Raw genomic sequence first — 18826 nt, forward strand, 5'->3', positions numbered from 1 at the left:
TTAGTAAATAGCTAAAACCAAATTTTTACTATCAGAAAACTTGTAATTTCTGGGAAAAAAAGTTTTAAATACAGAAACAAACAATTTTAGAGAAGCGTATGCCCTCGCAATTTTTTTATGTACGGAATGTTATTTAAGATTTAAAATGATAGTATTAAACACTACACATACACTTGTACATGTATATTCAATTCTTAAAAGAGATATAAAAAAGTTCGTCAAAACAATAACATCGTATAAATGTGGAACAAGTTTCAGGAAAGAAGACGTTAAAATGCATTACTCTGTTTTCAGAATACATGTATAACTGATCTATATAGTAATCATAATAATAGTGTATTATGTGATTGCAGGTTGCATCAATAAATAAAACCAATGTTTTTTTGTTTTTTGTTTTTGTTTTTGTTTTGTTTTGTTTTGTTTGTTTGTTTTTTAAATTGAAACATTATTGACTTCGTCCTCGTCAATGCCTATTTATGAGGGCTATATAAATAATGTCAACAACGTCTCACAAAAGTATAAAGAAGTAAAATTTGGACACTGAATACATTTACAATGAAACATAAAGCCATAAATCAAATTAAATATTCCCATAATTACATTTATTCTCATAATTGTCAAGCTTGTCGCACTCGAGTTCATCGGTAGCACTGTCGTCAGGACGTGTCCATACATTTTTTTCTATACCAACCTATGAGGACATAACATATCTAAAAGTTATTATATAGAAATCTGTGATTTATCGGATGTTCCCGATAAAAAAAATCCGCCAAAATGTCACAATACAAATTCAAATTAATCCGTCGATAAAAAATATTAATGTTGGAAATAACAATATGTTATGGCAAAAATTCAATACAAAAAAAATATCGTGAATTACAAAATTATAGCAAGTCATGTCAAGGAAGCTTGAAGATATAACCCGTGGGTGGAACAACAAAGGCATTCTTTGGCACTCGTAATGATATTCTAGTTATTCAAACTTTCCAATTAATTATCCAAATATTATGCTTGCATTTTAATAATAAAACCTTTTTAAAGTCTTTTTATAGTATTTAAAATGGTTTAATTTGATCCGTGTCTTATCATTTCACTATTGTTTATAGATATACTCGTCGTTGTAGCATGGAAGACCAAGAGGTAGACCATCGTTCCCACCATTCTCTAGATTTCCTAGCAACCGTAACCCTGGTAACCAAAGATTCAGTGGTCCTCCAGGACGCAGTCGACCCAATAATGTAAGGCGTCGTCCTGGCAACCACATATCAAGAGGTGGGCAAAGAGGAAGGTCTGAAATAATTATTGAATTCCGAAACAACAACGGGAGACAATTCGAACAATTTCCTGGTTCAAATGGTAGAAAAATAAATGTTCCTGGTTCAAATTCCGGAAGAAATCCAAGTTTTAATTCCATATCAGGACGAGATCATTTTCAAAACGAACCACATTTCCAAGGACAACCACATCCAAATAGCTTGGACTTTAGAAGTCAAAATGATATGAATGTACAACAAAACAATCAGCATTTCGATAACTTCAATGATGTTAACTCTAGGAGAGACCAACATTTTAATGGACGTAACAGGCCTTCAAACGGACCAAGCAGAGGAATGCATTCTCCCAATAATGGAATGCAGGACCACCGTGGACCTTCTTCTGATCGTCAATCTTTCGACAGAAACCAGGGTTCTCAATTTGGACCAAACCAAAGAGATAATAATATCTCACCGAATATGAATACTAATGGCCGTCATTTCGACAATAGTTTAAGTTCTTCACAAGGACACGGCCATTTTGGGAACAACAATCAATTCGGCTCAAGACAATCTGGCCATACTGATAGCTTACATGGACAGCGCAGTAACGGAAACAGTAATCGCCATGACAACGGCATGTCATCTAAGCGCTTCGATAATATCAATACAGGTGTCAACGGTGCAGTAAGTCATTCCGCTGTGAACAGACCTATTGACGTAAATTTGAATTCTGAGGTGATTGGATCAGTTAATACGGTAAATACAAACACCAGACAGTCTGTTGGAAATTTAGGATTTACAAACTCCGCAGGAAACTCTGGACATAACGTGAATTCAATGGGGATACAAAACCATGGCTCTTTACCAACAAATACTGGACACTTTTCTAATCAGCATGCATCACAAAATGGACCACCAAGCGGTCCCGACTCATCAATTAATTCACATATAGGGAACATGGGAAGCCCCGGAAATAATAAAATGGCAAATCAAATAAACGGAATTTTGAGTGTTCCATTGAACCAAGCTCACCAGTCAGTAGGACAAATTCAACAAACAAACCTGAATGTTCAACAACAGAGTATATCACAAACAGGCGTCGGACACCAAAACACAATTAATCACCAAATAGGAGCTTCGAATCAAAATACAATCACAAATAATGTAGCAGCGTTAAAAAATGGTAATAATCTGATAAACCCCATTCCAGGACAAGCGAGCTCATCTATAAACCTTGGAACGGCGGTAGGGGGTATTACAAGTCATGCCGCTCATGTACAAACCAACGGTATATCCATTGGTAACAATGGTGCTACATCTGTGACTCAAACTTCCGGTAACGCAGGCGCCCTTGGCGCTACTCCTGCCGGAGGTTTGGGTGGTAATTTGCCAATAGATATAAACAACACCATTGAAAAACTAAGTAATTTGATAGCATCAAACGTGTCACCAGGTCTTCAAGCTTTGTCTGCCGGAAAAACATCTATAGGGACCAGCACCACTAAAGCTTTAGGAGGAACAGTCAACATTGCCCCTGCCAAACCAGTAATCGAACCCATAGACATAGATTATGAAGAAATTTTACAACGGGCCATGGCAGATAGAATTTTAGGAGGACTTAATGTAAGGGGATAAAATACTCAGAACATTTTGATCATTCATTTGCGTTTCCCTGCGATGGATATTGCATTTTTCATACGTATATGTAGTTACTGATCTCACACATCATAGACATGTATTCAGCAGAACTCGATCTATTGCTTTTCTAGAAACAAAATTACAGGAACTTTGTAGATAAATACGAAAAATAATGTTTTAGGAATATTGGACATAGAAGTATATCTATTTTTTCTACGATACCAGACAAAGCGCTGAAGCAATTTCATCTTACTGCGCATGCGATCGTTTTTACCGCGCTATGCGTTCCTTATTTAATGTGATTCTAAGAATTCATGAATAAATTACATATTTTTTGTACAGCAATTAAATCTACTTCCTAAGCTATACCTAAAAGTGAGGACTGTAAAAAATTGTTGAATAACCGGTCTGGGTTCTTAATGTAAATTTAAAAAAATATATATACAAACGGAATTCGTCAATATAATTTACACATGTTCATGTAAAACGGTGCAATTATCCATTTTTATACACAAAGTAAATCAATGAGAATTTCCGCTTTTCTAGCTTTAAGCTTTTTTCATTAAAACACCAAAGAGCACATCTTAGATTCCAACACAAAAGCATCATGTTACATCAATCACCCTTGAAGAAAACAAACAAATTTATGAACAACATCAAACTACAACAAAACGAACAAAAAGGTTGAAGACTGCCATACAAAAAGCCACAAAAGTTTGAACCAATAAACAAGATTTTTTATTCTCTTGCAACCAATTACACGATAACAATACATGTACTGAAAACAAAACATTGTCATACATCAAAACTAAAGTATATGCAATACTTAATGTAACAAGTGGTATTGTACTAAGTTGTATGAAGGACAATCTAGGATCATATACTCGTCTGAATATAGCTGAAATATTGCTGCTCGGACGTTAAACCCCAACAAACAAACAAACAGGATCATATGCAATCCCTAATGAGATTATGAGGAACTTTGTGTACCCCTAAAATCCAACCCCAAAGGTAGAATTTTAGTTGCCAATTCACCCGCTTCAACCTTTGAGTGTGAAGTAAAAACGGGATACATTTACATACATTTCGAAAAATAAAAATTCTATTTGAGGCTTACATTGTACGAGACGATACCCTTCTTCTCCTCTTCCACTTCTTGTCACTTCCGGCCCGTGCGACCTTAGCCTTGGTGACGACCTTCTTGACGCTCATTAAACCTGGCCTTATTACAAATACATATAAATGTATCAGAACAACTCACTTTTTTAGTATGGTCATTTTGTTTTCACCATAAAAGTATCTTTTCATTACAAAAGTATCTTTTCATCATAAAAGTAAATTGTGAATTTATCTTGACCACCTCCCGATCATACAAGGTCATGTAATGTAACTCCTGTTACCATCTGGTTTCCCTTTTTTATCTCTATTGAGATAAGTAATTGTAGTAAGCGTTACAACACTTACAAGTTGAAAGCAGGTTCATTGGGTGCATGTAAATGCACATCAACTCGAACTTCACACACACACACACACACACACACATATGCAAACAGATGTATATTTGGGATTTTGCGTCATAAATAGATTTCTGCACTAAGAAAACTTTCGTATTTCATTAAATTTGGAACCTTATCAGGCTATGTACAGGTGTGGTATATCTATTTGAACCGATTAAACTTCTTGTTCACCATCCTATATGTACATGTAATATGAATACTATACTAATTTATGCTGGATTTATCAATATATTATCAGTGACGTTTGTTGCAGGTTTGTTGTTTTTATATGCTACACCGGATAATCGTTTATTAATCTTCCATGTTCACTGAATCGATTAAAATTGGTTCTCTTTTACTGAGTTCAACGATCAAAAAGTCCATTTCGGTCCGGTAATGTTACAGATACATGTATATGTAAAAGAAATTTGGTGGAAATGAATATTGTACATTAACAAAATATACTACGTGCACATAAACTGGTGGCGGATATGACACCCTCTACTGTTTAAAGATGCTTTCAACTACCCAAATTACCCATATAAATGTACGTATATTTCCGTCTTGTTTTTGTGACTTAAAAAAATTTTGCTACTAACAAAGCAAAGTTCTTACGACATGTAGTATTACAGAGAAATCCAGTTTGGTTCCACCAAACGCACCTACAATGTACATGTACGCAAGTCTTGTTTACATTGCACAGAGCATAATTTTGTTAAGTAAACCATTTTCTTCTTATTACGTATTGTGACACTGTTGTACATCGAATGAGCCAAAAAACGTTCGGAACATTGTCCAAAGACTCTATTACATCTTACGACTGCAAAAAATGTAAGAACCGCAAAAAAATCGTAAAAGGACTCCAAAAATAGCTCGAACATCTGCGCCGAATAGGATCGAGCACTGGACACTTATTATCAAAATTCTAAATCATTCTTGTTTGTAATGAATACCTGTATAGTTGGCAAAGTACATGGTAATACCTGACAAACAATATTTGCATTGAAATACAGTAAATCTGCATGTATAATAGAGTAAAAACGTTGATTGTAAAGCTATATGGTGAACACAAACAATCAACTATGATCGCTCTGCTAAAACTTTTACATTTTCTGTATCAAACTCCGCTATTTCATGTAAAAAATAAGTGTATTATAGATGTGAAAATTTTCAATTGGGGTAACATCACGCAAAAACTTCATATTTTTTTTATCATAAATTATTATCATTAGCACATATACATGTATATATTTCATTAAAGGTACAGTTCATTATTTCTATTTGACATCGCGCCTACGGTGTTCTTAATTTTTAGACTACTTTATTATTACATGTACATGTATCTGTGATCGGTTTTGTTGGTTACCATTATGATCTACATGTACATGCCATCGTAAACGATTTAATTATGCATTGGAGTATGTTGATATTGCATGTACATGTAAGCTTGGCAATATTGATTGTTTTTGTTTTACATATAGTTTACATGTAGTTTTGTTGGTGTGGCGTCTCATTTTTTAACGTCTAATGTTACTACAGTTAAAACATAGTTACATATAATGTGGTCAAAAAGAGTAAACAGGGGAAACAAGATTATAGCAGAAATCTAAATAATATATTTAAATGAAACAGATTAGACAGGGAAAATACACACACAAATTAGAGAACATAACATAACCAAAATAGTACATGCATGTACAAAGGAACAAAAGTGAATGAGGAACCCGGATTCAACTAAAAATGTCACGTCTTGGGTGTACAGAAGAGGAATGGAAAAGTATGACATGCTGAACAAATTGGTTCTCGAGGTACAGAAGGATACAATTGGATTAGGAAAAACTGCATATGTTAATCGTGCTCACAAAAGAAAAAAAATATAGTGCGCACACTATAATATTTGAAGCGTTGGTGCATTGTTTATCGTGAGATTACAGCCGTTTTGCGTCCGTTAAAACGCAGAATAAAAGCGTTCGAGTGAACATAGGCGCGAGAGTGTTCGTATATAAGCACGATAAGGGCGTTTGTCTAAACGAACGCTGGGAGCGCTCGTTTGAACCAACTTCGTTCAAACACAATATAGAAGCGTTCAATTTTTACATTCTTTATTTTTTCTTATTAAGTCCCCGAAGTGGCGGTGATTTATTGTTTTTACTGTGTTTCTTCTTCTTATCATTATTATTATTATTATTATTATTATTATTTTAATTCTCCTGTCATAAAAATTGTTGAAAGTATCCGCCCTTTTTCTCAAAAGTGGCTGGTTTGATTGAGATGAAATATTTCGATGTTAGAAGTACTCTTCGAAGGATGCAGAACCTCGAAAAAAAATTTTTTCTCAAAATGGCCGCCGGACTGGAGGTACCCATTTTTTTACACCGGAAATTGGAACATCATATATCTCGAAAACCATCGATCAGAATTTGTCGAAAGTTGGTGTATAAATTGAACTTAATAGTCCAGACAAAATCACGAAAAAAAAGTCGCGTGCGTTCTGGCCGCCATTTTCAAAATGGCTGCCAACGCGGTCGAAAATTCAAAGTAGTCTGATTTTGATGAAAATTGACATCTAAGTTCTTTGAGCCGTCCCGATTATTAATTTGCGGATCAATTGGCAATTTGAGCAACGGGTTGGTCGCCATTTTCAAAATAAAGCTGGAGAATTCAAAGTTGTCCTATTTTGATGAAAATTGATTTCTAGGTTCTTTAAGAAGCTCCGATTAAGAATCTGTGGCTCATTCGCTATTTCGAACTGCTTATCGACCGCCATTTTCAAAATGGCCGCCACCGCGACGAAAAATTGAAAGTTATTCGATTTCGAGGAAATTTGATATCCAGGTTCTTTTCGCTACCTCGATTAATAATAAACAGCTCATTTGACGATATGATTCTCAAAAAATAAAAACAGATAAGGAAACGGGAGGCGACTTCTGCACGTTTCGTGGAAACGTAAATTTTAATTTATATATCTTTTGTTATTATTTTTTTTGTAATTTCATTAATTCATTAATTCTATTTCCGATTTTTTTTCTTCATAATTGATATTATTTTTTATCGTTCGCCCATCGTGCGTTTAAACGCACGCTATGATCGTTCGTGTGTCGTGGGTTTAAACGCACGCTAAGAGCGTTCGTTTATCGTGGGAGCGTTCGTTTAAACGCACGATGGAATCGTTTCTTTTTATCGTGCGTTTGGTAAGCGCTTAGTGCGCGTTTATGTATCATGCTTTGCGGAAAACCTAAACGTTTCAAGGAGTGTAACGAATTTTGTGCGAACAAAATAATTAACTTGAGTGCAAAAATTAAGAACAGAATTAGCCCTATAACAAAGTATGATGTACACACAAGTTTTTTGTCTACATGCAATCATGTCACTACAAGAGTTCTGTACATTAACCTTCATAATGTATATGTACTAGGATAAATTTAGGAAGCATACGTTGATAGATACATGTACGTACGGAAGTTTTACCAGTCCTTTAGTAGTATGTCAAAATAAAAGTTCAGGATTATAAAAAAAAAATAACATAATGGAGGGAGAACGGCTCGACAAAGAAAATAGACACATATAACAAATACTCTCAAAAGAGGATTCAACCAAAATAACGCAATTAGAAGAAAGTTTGACCTTGGGAAACGAGAATTGTGGTGACGTTCTTGTATACTAATGTACAATGAAAACATTTTTCATTGTTATTTTTATACGTGGTGTATATTTAAATGAAATAACCATAATAAATCTATGAAATTTTCGTTATTGACAGCCATCCGACGAGAAAGGGTACAGTTTTATGCCTTATATAACCCATGTTTTGAGACGGACCGATTGTGTGCTTCACTGTGTGACGTAGTTACTCTCAAACATGATGTAACCTGTCAGTTCTGTCATTGCAGTAATTCTAACTATACAAGTAAGTACATGTATACAGTGTGAAATCTTGAGTATTGTTCCAGCTAATGTTCATGCAAAAGGACAGGAAATTCACTCATTTGTGTTAAGGTTGTAGGATGCCAGGCTATCGATTTTTTTGAAAATTAAATGCACCGGAATATTAATATAATACGGCTAAATTATATATCGATGGAAAGCGTAATATTTCAAGCTCTATATTTTTGTAGTCACGTCTCTAACAAAACAGGGTCAAAGGTCAATCATGATTTTTAGGAAAAAATGTATAATTTTTGTATGATTTACTTCCCTTTACTGGTAAGAAAAATTCCAAATTGTATACATCAGATCAGTTTAAATTCTATTTTATGAAAGAATAACTATATTAAAGAAAAAACAGCAAATAGTGTCGTCCGCAGCAGTTTTTGGTACACGTGTTATTGCTTTATCATTGAACAATGTACATGTAAGTGCGGGTGATCGTTGTTAATGCACACAATGTAAAAACAATTTCTCAGAGTTTAACGATGTATGATCGAACTAAGTGAACTCGTTATGAATCCTTCATGTTACATTTTCAACCTGAAGTCACGTGGTAGTTTATTTCATTTGAATTTAAGTGTTGAATTTCACAGCGTCATGAATTCATACACAAATTTCCCAACGAATGTACTATGGAAACGAAAAAGAGCCTGACGCAGTGAAATTAAACTAATCCCGAGCTAGAAACAGGCGCTATATATCGTTATACATAAAAAAGGAAAAAAAAACATGCACTCAGTCAATTTCTTATCAAAATCGACGTAGTAATAGACTGGTTCTGAAGTAATGTACTACATGCCTCAAAAATAAAAATAAAATGTTCGCCGCTAAAATACATGTATCTCTTTTTTAAATTGAGTCAAATACTTTAGACAGAACTTATGAAGTACTATAATCCACTCAAGATGTATTGAGCATTGTAAGAGACTAGGTCTTTTGAATGTATCCACAATACTAAACCCAAGGATGGCTTTAAATTAATCATTCCCCAGCATAATATTTAGACATAACAGTACGCATGTCAATGCGGAAGCACATTAGTGTGTTGAAGTTCCTCGTGTTTCAAGTACAAAAGTACACAATATATATCACGTTTGATGACAATGTCTTTTATGAGAGAAATGTCACGTGGTATAGAAATGCTGTAAATGACCTTTTGCAAAACCAAAGAAGAAATTACAATATGATTTTGGTTCCATTTAACATCTTTATAATATGTAAATAAGATTTGTCTTGTTTTGAACATGGACGAAATGTTATGTCCATTTATACTTAGTCTATCTCCACAGCCTTGTAACACTGACACAATTAGAATCCATGAAATCCATATCTTATCAGTAACTTATAATTTGGTGAAGAAATTTCGGACCAGATTTTCAGGAACTGCGAATATTTCAAACTAATTACACAGTGAAAGGCCTAAAGCGTACTTCAATGGTTTGAACTGATGGTAGAGTGCATTTATCAGGATTTATATAATTCATAGAACCGTCAAGATTTTTCAGACTGTTTTGTGTTAGATATGAAGTGTTACCTATTTTTCTCTGTCGTTATTCTGTTTGTAGTACAATGGCCAACAACAGTATCAACAACACAGAGCACTCTAACATCACCAGTACCGGAAGTGACGACAACATCGAAATATCTCATAGTTAATAATCGAACTTATGTCGAGTTAAAGAACCCATGCCAATTGATGAAAGCCATGTGTCCACTATTCTGTGATATGAAAAATATTACTTACAACGGACGAATATGTGAAACCTGTTACTGTTCCAAGATATTCGGTAAGATACCATGGCTTGTAAATAATTGGAATACAATGTGAATGTACATTTCCTGGTTTCGTTGTCACAATTCTTATTCAAAAACAAATACATAATTTTATTCAAGTGTCACATTAAAACACTCCAAGGAGTTATCATGGAAATTATTTTATAGTTACTTGCAGATGCAAGCATCATTTTAAAAAATACAATGTACGCTATATATCAATACTTTAAAGGTTCTGGCGTCGATTTTACAAAAAGTCCTAAGTATAAAGTTGATCGTAAGTAATGACGTCACAACCTAAAATTGCATTGTGACGTCATTATTTACGATCAATTTCACACGACTTCTTGTGAAATCGACGCCTTGGTACAAAAGGTGTTTTATTATCGATTGATGCAAGTAACCAAAACAGGATGAACAGAATACACGCGTCTTTAATGAAGATGTATCGGTATTTATGATTGGTCAATTGTTTTCACAATATTTTTATGCCTATTAAAAATTGTCAGTCAATACTCTAGCATTATTGCGTAAGGTTTTCAGTATTGGCTTAGTTTTTGAACTGATGCGTAGCCAAAGTCCAATATTTCTAGCCGAGGACCAATATGGAAAAACTTACGCAATTATATCTTTATTGACTAACTAGTCCAATATGACGTATTTGACAGGTAAAAGTCGTTTAGGACGGCTAAATCCCGTATTGGCCAACTTTTGTATTGTGTATTGTATTGACAGTTTTGATCATATTTGGGCTAATATTCGAACGTTAGTCAATAAAATTCAATCTAGCTGGTGATATGCTTTGTATTTTCAACAGGGTAGGAAAAAGGATATATCATGATCATTTCTTATTTGTATTGCATATTTTTAGGTTAGCAGTTTTTGTTAACTCGATGGAATCTTAGGGGAGTTATGATGTTGTATACACAATGCGAATAATTTGAATATTCATTTGCAAAATATGAATTTGATACCAAGCAATTTCTTTAATTTCAATGCTACCAAACAATGGTAACTGTACCTTACATGTATATATACATGTTGTAAATATGACATCGAAACTGTTATTAAAACGGTATTTATGTGAACACTGTAATTTTATTTAAAAAAATGTACAAGTAAAGAAATTTAATAAAGCAACTGTATATATACATTGTAGGTAAAAGAAGCAATTCGAGTCCAACTCGTTATACAAATAGTGGTACGTGTGACTATTTAATTTCTGATATGGTCAGTTCACGTTAAACGTATTGTTCGAGTCTTGCAACATAATTTGTGGAACAGAACGGTGCACTATGTACATGTATTAACACTACGAATGATGAACAATGCACGTAAATGTGTATTGATCCATTTTAAGTTAAAAAGTATATTAGATGAAACGTGTACTGTTTTTTTTTTTTTCAATCATAATCTGGATGCGCTTTCTACAGCGGCAATAATTGTTTTCACTGGCGACTAAGCTAAACTTATACTGTTTAAGGTGTACATGGTACATGTATGTCAGGTTTTTTTTGGTCATTTTTGGGGTCAGTCAAAGGTCAACTCCGGGAGTATGAACATTTTCAAAGTTCATTAAAGGTCATAGACTTTGGTTGCGTTTTTTCACAGTTTAGTACATGTACATGTACATACATTTGTAAAATAGTGTTGTTTTGTTCACTTTCCACGTTTAGTTTTTCATCCTCACAAATGATAAACATACAAGCTTTGTACAGGCAATCGTGTCTATTTTCTTAAATGCAAGGGTGGCAGGAAAACGTGTCGACAGTAGCTAACAAAAAAGTAACTTATTACAGCCGGTTACACCTTTTTCATGAGTGTAGCTACATGTACATGTACAAGTATACCGACACAGTACTGAAATCAATAATAACAGGCTGAAACAATAAAAGTATTGAAAATTTGAATGTAGAATGCCAAAGTAATGAAGTAAAACATGGCCATTCAACAATGGCTAGTGTCGCGTACATGTACATTTGTATAATGTACATGAACACGTCCATTGTATGTACAGGTGAGGTAGAACTGACTCTTACTACATTCTAAAACTTAAACGTCTTTTTTACTGTATTATTGCAGGTTTTCCGATGATCAAACGTGAAAGAAAACTCTTAGTTAGCTCAAGACAAAACAACTTGCGGTTAAAATTCCATGACAGATATAGTTACAGATTATCATCGAAACTCTTTGACAGTTCGCTTCATAATCAAAAGTCACCTCTCCACGACAGTTCTTATCATAACCTACAGTCAAATAGCCACGAGAGTTCTAATAACAACCATCTGTCACAACACCCAGACAAAACTGATCACAATCTCCATTCGTCTTCTGCATCGCCCACAGGTGATTTTTTTACATTCAATTTGGAACTCTTTAAAAATATTCAGTAAGAGCTGTTTAAATATCAAACAGAAGGTGATAAGTGTAAAAACGCCCTAAAATATATTCATTTTTTCTAACTCTGAAACAGTCTCAGTGTAACCACTCTAAAATCAGATGTACTTAAAAGATTTAACATTTTATAGGTTGTGCATTATATTGGCACTAACAAGACTTATCGCTCTTTATTTTGTTGACCAAAGACATGAACATGCAAGTGTATGTATGTTTGTTTTTTTTTTTTTAAATACATGACTTTAGATACATGTACGTCAATACATGGCGAAAATAGACAGAAAGCATCGTCTGTTACGTTGTTTCTTTTTCTGCGTCTAGTATGGCCTCCACCATTGGCAATGTATGAACTTATTATGAATTGTAACTTAATACTGAAAATACATAGGTCTTAAAATCGTATATTTGGTGTGCATACTGTACTAGTGTATGTAAATAGAGCGTAAAAACAAAATCACCATACTGGTGGACAAACTCTAGACAATAATGGACAAATCAAAACAAGGAAACAAAAAAAGTCAACTTGAAGAAGAAAAAAAAACAGGAAAGTGAGAAACAACCTAAGCGATCACACTTAGTACAAGCATATTATAAATTAGATGTTTTATTAAAGAATCATATTCTGTCTGATTTTGTAGAGTAAAGTTTTGTTAAAAGATCGTAAATATTCTGTATGATTCGATTCTGTAAAGTTTTAATTTGTAGAGGTCAAATATGAATCAAGTAAACATGTACATGTGTATAGCTACATGTATTTGAAAACATGTTACTTGTTCATATTTTTTAATATATTTTTTTCCAGTTTGGCCCAATCGAGTACTTGATTTGTTTTGTTTACCTGACAACGAGTATTGTCCCAAATACTGTCACGTGATTACAGTAACGGTCGATAAATGGCAATGTCACACATGTCATTGCCCAAAAGGTACATTTGTATTACAAACAATTTATGAAATATTTCTACAAATGTAGTCGTCCAGTGACCCTAGAACTGAACTAACATAATTTGTAGTTTAGTACATGTGTATGAAGGATAGTCTTATTTGTTTGTTAAATGCGAATAATGGTATACAGTTGTGTCCCTTTTCCCGCCAACACTTCACTGTCACACTAAAATACTATGAGGAACTTCAAAGATATGTAAAAAAGCAATTTTTTTGTTGAATGAAACGGGACTCGGTTCGTTTTCAATGTTTTCCGAGTTTCGAATCAGTTATTTTTCTTTGAAAACCCACCGTAGAGAGGAGCCGTACCATATGCTTTTCGAAATTTTTATGTTATTTTCTACAGAAATAATAATTTTGATATGTTTTTGTAGGACTGACATTGTCAGCTATGGTCCGTCCGTGTAATATGAAACACCAATGGTGCCTATCCAACTGTACAGTTAAACAAGATACTGGGTTAATATTTCCGTGTGATTACTGTGACTGTAGCAACGACGATAATCCAAACGGTACTTCATAAATTCTGCTACATTGTAGTACTTTGAACATTTATATCAAGAATTCTTTTGGCGTTATGTCAGTAAATAAATGGCACTTTTACTATCATCTCAACATAGAAAAATGGTTGTCAGATAGGTTTCCCCCACTTTTAATCTTTCAAATTAACAATTAGTTAAGTAAAAAAGATGACAAAGGGTTTACTAACCATAACATTGTACAGTCTGTTTCATGAATACAGGTATGATATATATGTTTTGTGCATGTAGATAGACCATCATAACAAGTTCCTCCTCATAAATTGTTGGTAGTGGAATGACCTCTGCCTTAGCTCGTTGCTTCATTGTCTGAATAGTTTTCATGACCTCTACCTTGGATTGACTATGTTGATGGTTGTGCAGTGGGCCCAATTTTACTGTATGTCCCTCGTGTGTGTTTACTGTTGCTGGACATGATGTGATGGCACAACGCCAGTAAACTCTATTGTTGCGTTTGTTCTTGACAATGTATCGATGATCCCCCCAGGACTAAACTTTATCTACCCAAACTTGTTTCGAACATACTGAACTTAAAGGTTTGCCATACTTGAATTGAATGTCTTAGAAAAGAAAACAGCTCCATTTTTATAATAATAATTGGTGAGAAATGTTCAACATTGACATTAACTGCAGCTTGGGTAAGATGCAACTCTTTTACTTCAAATGTTTAAATCAGAATAATGTAGGTTGGGTGCAGACTACATATTAGTAACTGTCAGTAATTAAGCTTGGGTACCAAACAGGTATAATTTGGGAAAAAAATGGATAATTAAAAAACTGCAATAATGATGCAAAATAAATGTAAAAAAGATAAATGCAAAATTATCAAGTTTTTCATAAATTGTATTAAGCATAACAATAACAAATAAAAAAAAAAGATTCTAATACAGGCCTTTTTGTTTTTTTTACAGAAGTTTTGTGGAAGTAAAGTATTGAAATTATTTTTTTTACATGTTTAACCTCTAAAAATGGAATTTTTATGTGAAACACTTGTATTTTTGTACTTTTTAAATGAAATTAATAAACTTTATTATACTTTTACATATTTTGACTGTGATATACTGGTAAATTACAGGTAAAATTTTAGCAATAATTCAGAAATAAACTTTAATTGATAAAACAACAAATCCTCCCATGTTTATTTAGGTATGTAATTAAAAGTGGGAGAAACAGGACGACACCGTCAGATACCAACAAAGCAATTAATTTACTCAAACAATAAAAAATACTGCAATGTTAGATTACATGTACATGTATAGCCGACAAGCTATATTGTAAGGCTCAACCATATTTTGTAGCAACTCCACCTTTCGACGTCGTCGCAAATTTCTTCATTTTAAACGAGCGGTTGATTTTTTTTATTGTGTTTGTTTGTTTGTTGGAGTTTAACGTCCGAGCAGCAGTATTTCAGCTATATTCAGACGAGATTTTTTTTATAATATATATATTCTAAGTGTCATAGTTTTGATAACTCTGAATTAACTACCAAGTACAATGTACTTGTAATCTTGATGCTAATTTAACTTGTGTACATGTATGTATCTTAGGGAACTACCATTTAATTTTCATGGTGTGGAAAAGGGGAAGGGCTAAGATGAAATTTGAAATAAAAAGGCAGGGCTGAAAATTTCAAGATATAAACAGAGCATGCGATAAGAAAAAAAATGAAAAGGAATAAAATGTATTTACAAAAACGTAAAAATATGCAGGATAGAAAATTTATATGCCCCTCCTAAAAAATTAAATGGTTTTCTCCTAAATGTTCTTATTTTTAACCCAGATGTACCGAGACAAACACGGTTTCTACTTGACCAGCCAGGACGACTAAGTAAGTTTTATTGATTTTTATAAACTCCGAATTTAAAACCGTATCGCCCATGGTGGAACTATCATGTTTGCAGCAGTTATTTTCGTGATGGCTTCGGCAGATCTGAAATCGTTTTTTTCCTGCTGTTAACTAATATCATTACGCACCCTCATGTATGTAAGACATAATTGCAAACACTGGTATCAAATATGTTGTTGGGACTCAGGCAATGAACATAATTATGCGTCTGCTTACATTTGTACATTGATCACACGAAAGTTGTATAACTCGCCCCATGAAGTACGCCATTTTTTTCGTCCTCATAAAACGGCGAACAAGCAAAGTACAATTTTATACGTGTGTGTGCGTATTTTTTTATCTGAAGTGGGATTTCATTTACGAACTCTGAGAAATGTTCCTCCAGTTAATGATATAGATGAATGTTTAATATTAAAGCGCTTACTGATTCTTACTGGAATGTGAAATGCGTTCGGTTAGATGCTCGTATCTTTTGCATTCAATTAACATAAAAAAAAGCTTCGGCCAATAGTAACACATGTATGTTTCATTCAAACATACCAGAGAACATGAGTTGAACACAAACTAGCCTTATTCGTCAACCAAACAGATTCATGTAAACTACACTTACATTCAATGTTTTAAAGTATTGGTCATCATCTTAATTTATGTTCTTCAATGTTGTATTTAGACGTGTCAACAAATACAGACTGTCTGTCGTATCCTGGGGATTGTCCAGCTCATTGCCATTTGGTGTCGGTACATGGTGTCGACTGGAAGTGTCACGTGTGCATTTGTAATCAAGGTAGTTCCAATGTAACTCTCATCCGTAGCCGGCTTCGCGATTATTATAAAAACAAATAACCCGCTCGAGTCTACCTAAAAATCTCGAAGGCTCTACTGCACCTTTAAAGCAAAAAATTATTGCATAATTCATCAATGCAACAAAGTTTATCTTTTATACTAATTATAAAACAATATGATATTAGGAAACTTTTGATTACGTATGCAGCAGAACTACATATCCTGAAAAGTTATTAATCATTTATCGCTCTTTAAAAGTTAATATACAAAATTAGTGCTTTAATATACACGAGGTATAGAGAAAATAATTACTGGAAGGTGCCACCAACATGTATAATATTGTAAAGGTCGAATTACTTTGCTTATTACAAAGGTTCATTGGTAGTGCATCAGAGAAAAACTTGTAACGCTGTATTACAATGCGAAATCTTCTATTTTACACTTTTCTTAACACTATCATCGTGTGAAAATAGATATTTGTCATTTTTATTGGTATTTTACACGAAAATATGTTTGGCTTTTATATATTGAATCCAACGCTCTCAAATGACAAATCTCTGTTCATTTGAATGGTAGACTAGAACCCATTTTCGTTAAACCACGGAGTCACATGACGAGACTTACAAACCCTATAGTCAAAAACAGAAATGTCCATATACATTGTAACAAATGGCATATCGAGGTAAACACTGTGATGCTCGTGACTCGTGTGTAGGCATGAACAATTGAACAAGGCGTGTTTCATATTTCGCCAATCCTACTGTTCCATGTGGTTAATCGTTACAATACAGACAGACAGACAAAGTTGTTTATGGTTCTCACATAATTTTCACATGATCGTTTGCTATGACTATATGGTTTCCATACAGTATGTTTACCAGTCAATATCATATGGTACATGTAATCATATGATTATTATGTGTGTTTTTCATATGATTATCGTAATTTATTATGATACAAAGAACATGTAACCATGTGAGTACCACATGAATTGACCTGAATTTGGTATTCAAAATTTGTCCATCCGCACGTTAAAATTATAAATTTGTTATACGACAAGAAATAATTAATATCGACTCTTATTTCAGTGATAATTCCCAAGTCATTTGTATATATACACCACTACCCTACCAACGAACCCACAACCATGTCGACAACCAATACAGAGGTCACAAACAGGGAGCTTAATATGCATATAACTGCAACTCACACAAAACCCAACTTTCCTCGACTGGAAACTCCTAAACAGACGAATTTCCAGTTTGAAACGTCTCGTTCTCCACCTGTAGCCACTGAACAAATTACACACAGTGTGTCCACTACGTCACTTCCTAATCGAACAACACGTAATTTTAAAAGAACAATTAAAACAACACAGACAATCCCGACCTCATCTAAAATTGGTGAAGCCACTATTAGTACAACAGAGCCGTCGACTCTAAACAGTGATAAAATAAGTTGTTTTATTTGCAATTTTACCAGCTGTGAGGATACAGACCTTCAGCTATGTGAACATGGCAGATACTGCATGAACACCTTCGTGGATTCTGTAAACGGAGAAAGGAGAATAACGAGAAAGTAAGTGGTTTTACACAGCGTTCATACATGTACATGCATATAAGGGAGGATATAGAGATTTTGAATAGTGGGATCCGGAAGAAAGAGATCCAGTCTTTTATTTGCTCATTTTTGCAACTGCATGTCAATGGAGACAACTAACTTGAATGATTATCATCTAAAGCTTTGTCACTCGACTAAGATAAATGTGTTCTTTACATAGATTATCGGTATGATAATAGAGCATAGAAAAAGATATACATGTACACAATAAGATATTTGAAATGCGCGTTAGATGAATTGTTGGAAACGTACTAAATGCTACTGGAAATGATTTAGCATCATCCGTTTGTTGCAAAGTTTTGACACTGTTGTATTGACATCAACGCTTAAAGCGGACAAATTGTCTTTTAACGTAATTAATTTGTCTGTTTTCATTCAGTTGTGTTTCCAAGGAAACGTGCAATAATAAATGGTGGATGGCGACAGCAGACGACTCTCGTTGTGTGAATTTACAGAAGAACGAGAAAAACAAGTTGAAAGAGGACTTGGAGTGCAATTTTTGCTGTACTGAAAACGGCTGCAACAAAAACTTATTTATTGACGAATACTTGTTTGTAGGATGAATAAATATGGTCATATAATTTGTGTATATTAATTTTATCACTAT

The 18826-nt window shown here is 33.8% G+C and overlaps 1 protein-coding gene across 1 annotated transcript; it reads left to right on the forward strand.

Moving 5' to 3' along the window:
• The first annotated feature begins 4551 nt into the window (after positions 1-4551).
• LOC148597485 (uncharacterized) lies at positions 4552-18800 on the forward strand. Its single transcript, XM_088563802.1, has 11 exons — positions 4552-4664; positions 8151-8297; positions 9883-10104; positions 11250-11291; positions 12173-12436; positions 13290-13412; positions 13806-13943; positions 15751-15798; positions 16487-16600; positions 17688-18177; positions 18599-18800. The coding sequence occupies exons 1-11, from the start codon at positions 4604-4606 to the stop codon at positions 18780-18782; spliced, it is 1833 nt and encodes a 610-aa protein (XP_088419928.1). The 5' UTR covers positions 4552-4603; the 3' UTR covers positions 18783-18800.
• The last annotated feature ends 26 nt before the right edge of the window (positions 18801-18826 follow it).

Source organism: Perna viridis, chromosome 15, assembly GCF_037379345.1.
Source record: "Perna viridis isolate PV_CMFRI_1.1 ecotype Kerala chromosome 15, ASM3737934v1, whole genome shotgun sequence".
NCBI lineage: Eukaryota > Metazoa > Mollusca > Bivalvia > Mytilida > Mytilidae > Perna > Perna viridis.

Excerpts from the sequence above, each read along its gene's own strand:
- LOC148597485 (XM_088563802.1), top strand. The coding sequence starts at position 4,604 with ATGAATACTATACTAATTTATGCTGGATTTATCAATATATTATCAGTG. Across the intron at positions 10,105-11,249 it reads TTACTGTTCCAAGATATTCG|GTAAAAGAAGCAATTCGAGT; the intron begins GTAAGATACCAT and ends TATACATTGTAG. Across the intron at positions 16,601-17,687 it reads CGTGTGCATTTGTAATCAAG|TGATAATTCCCAAGTCATTT; the intron begins GTAGTTCCAATG and ends CTCTTATTTCAG.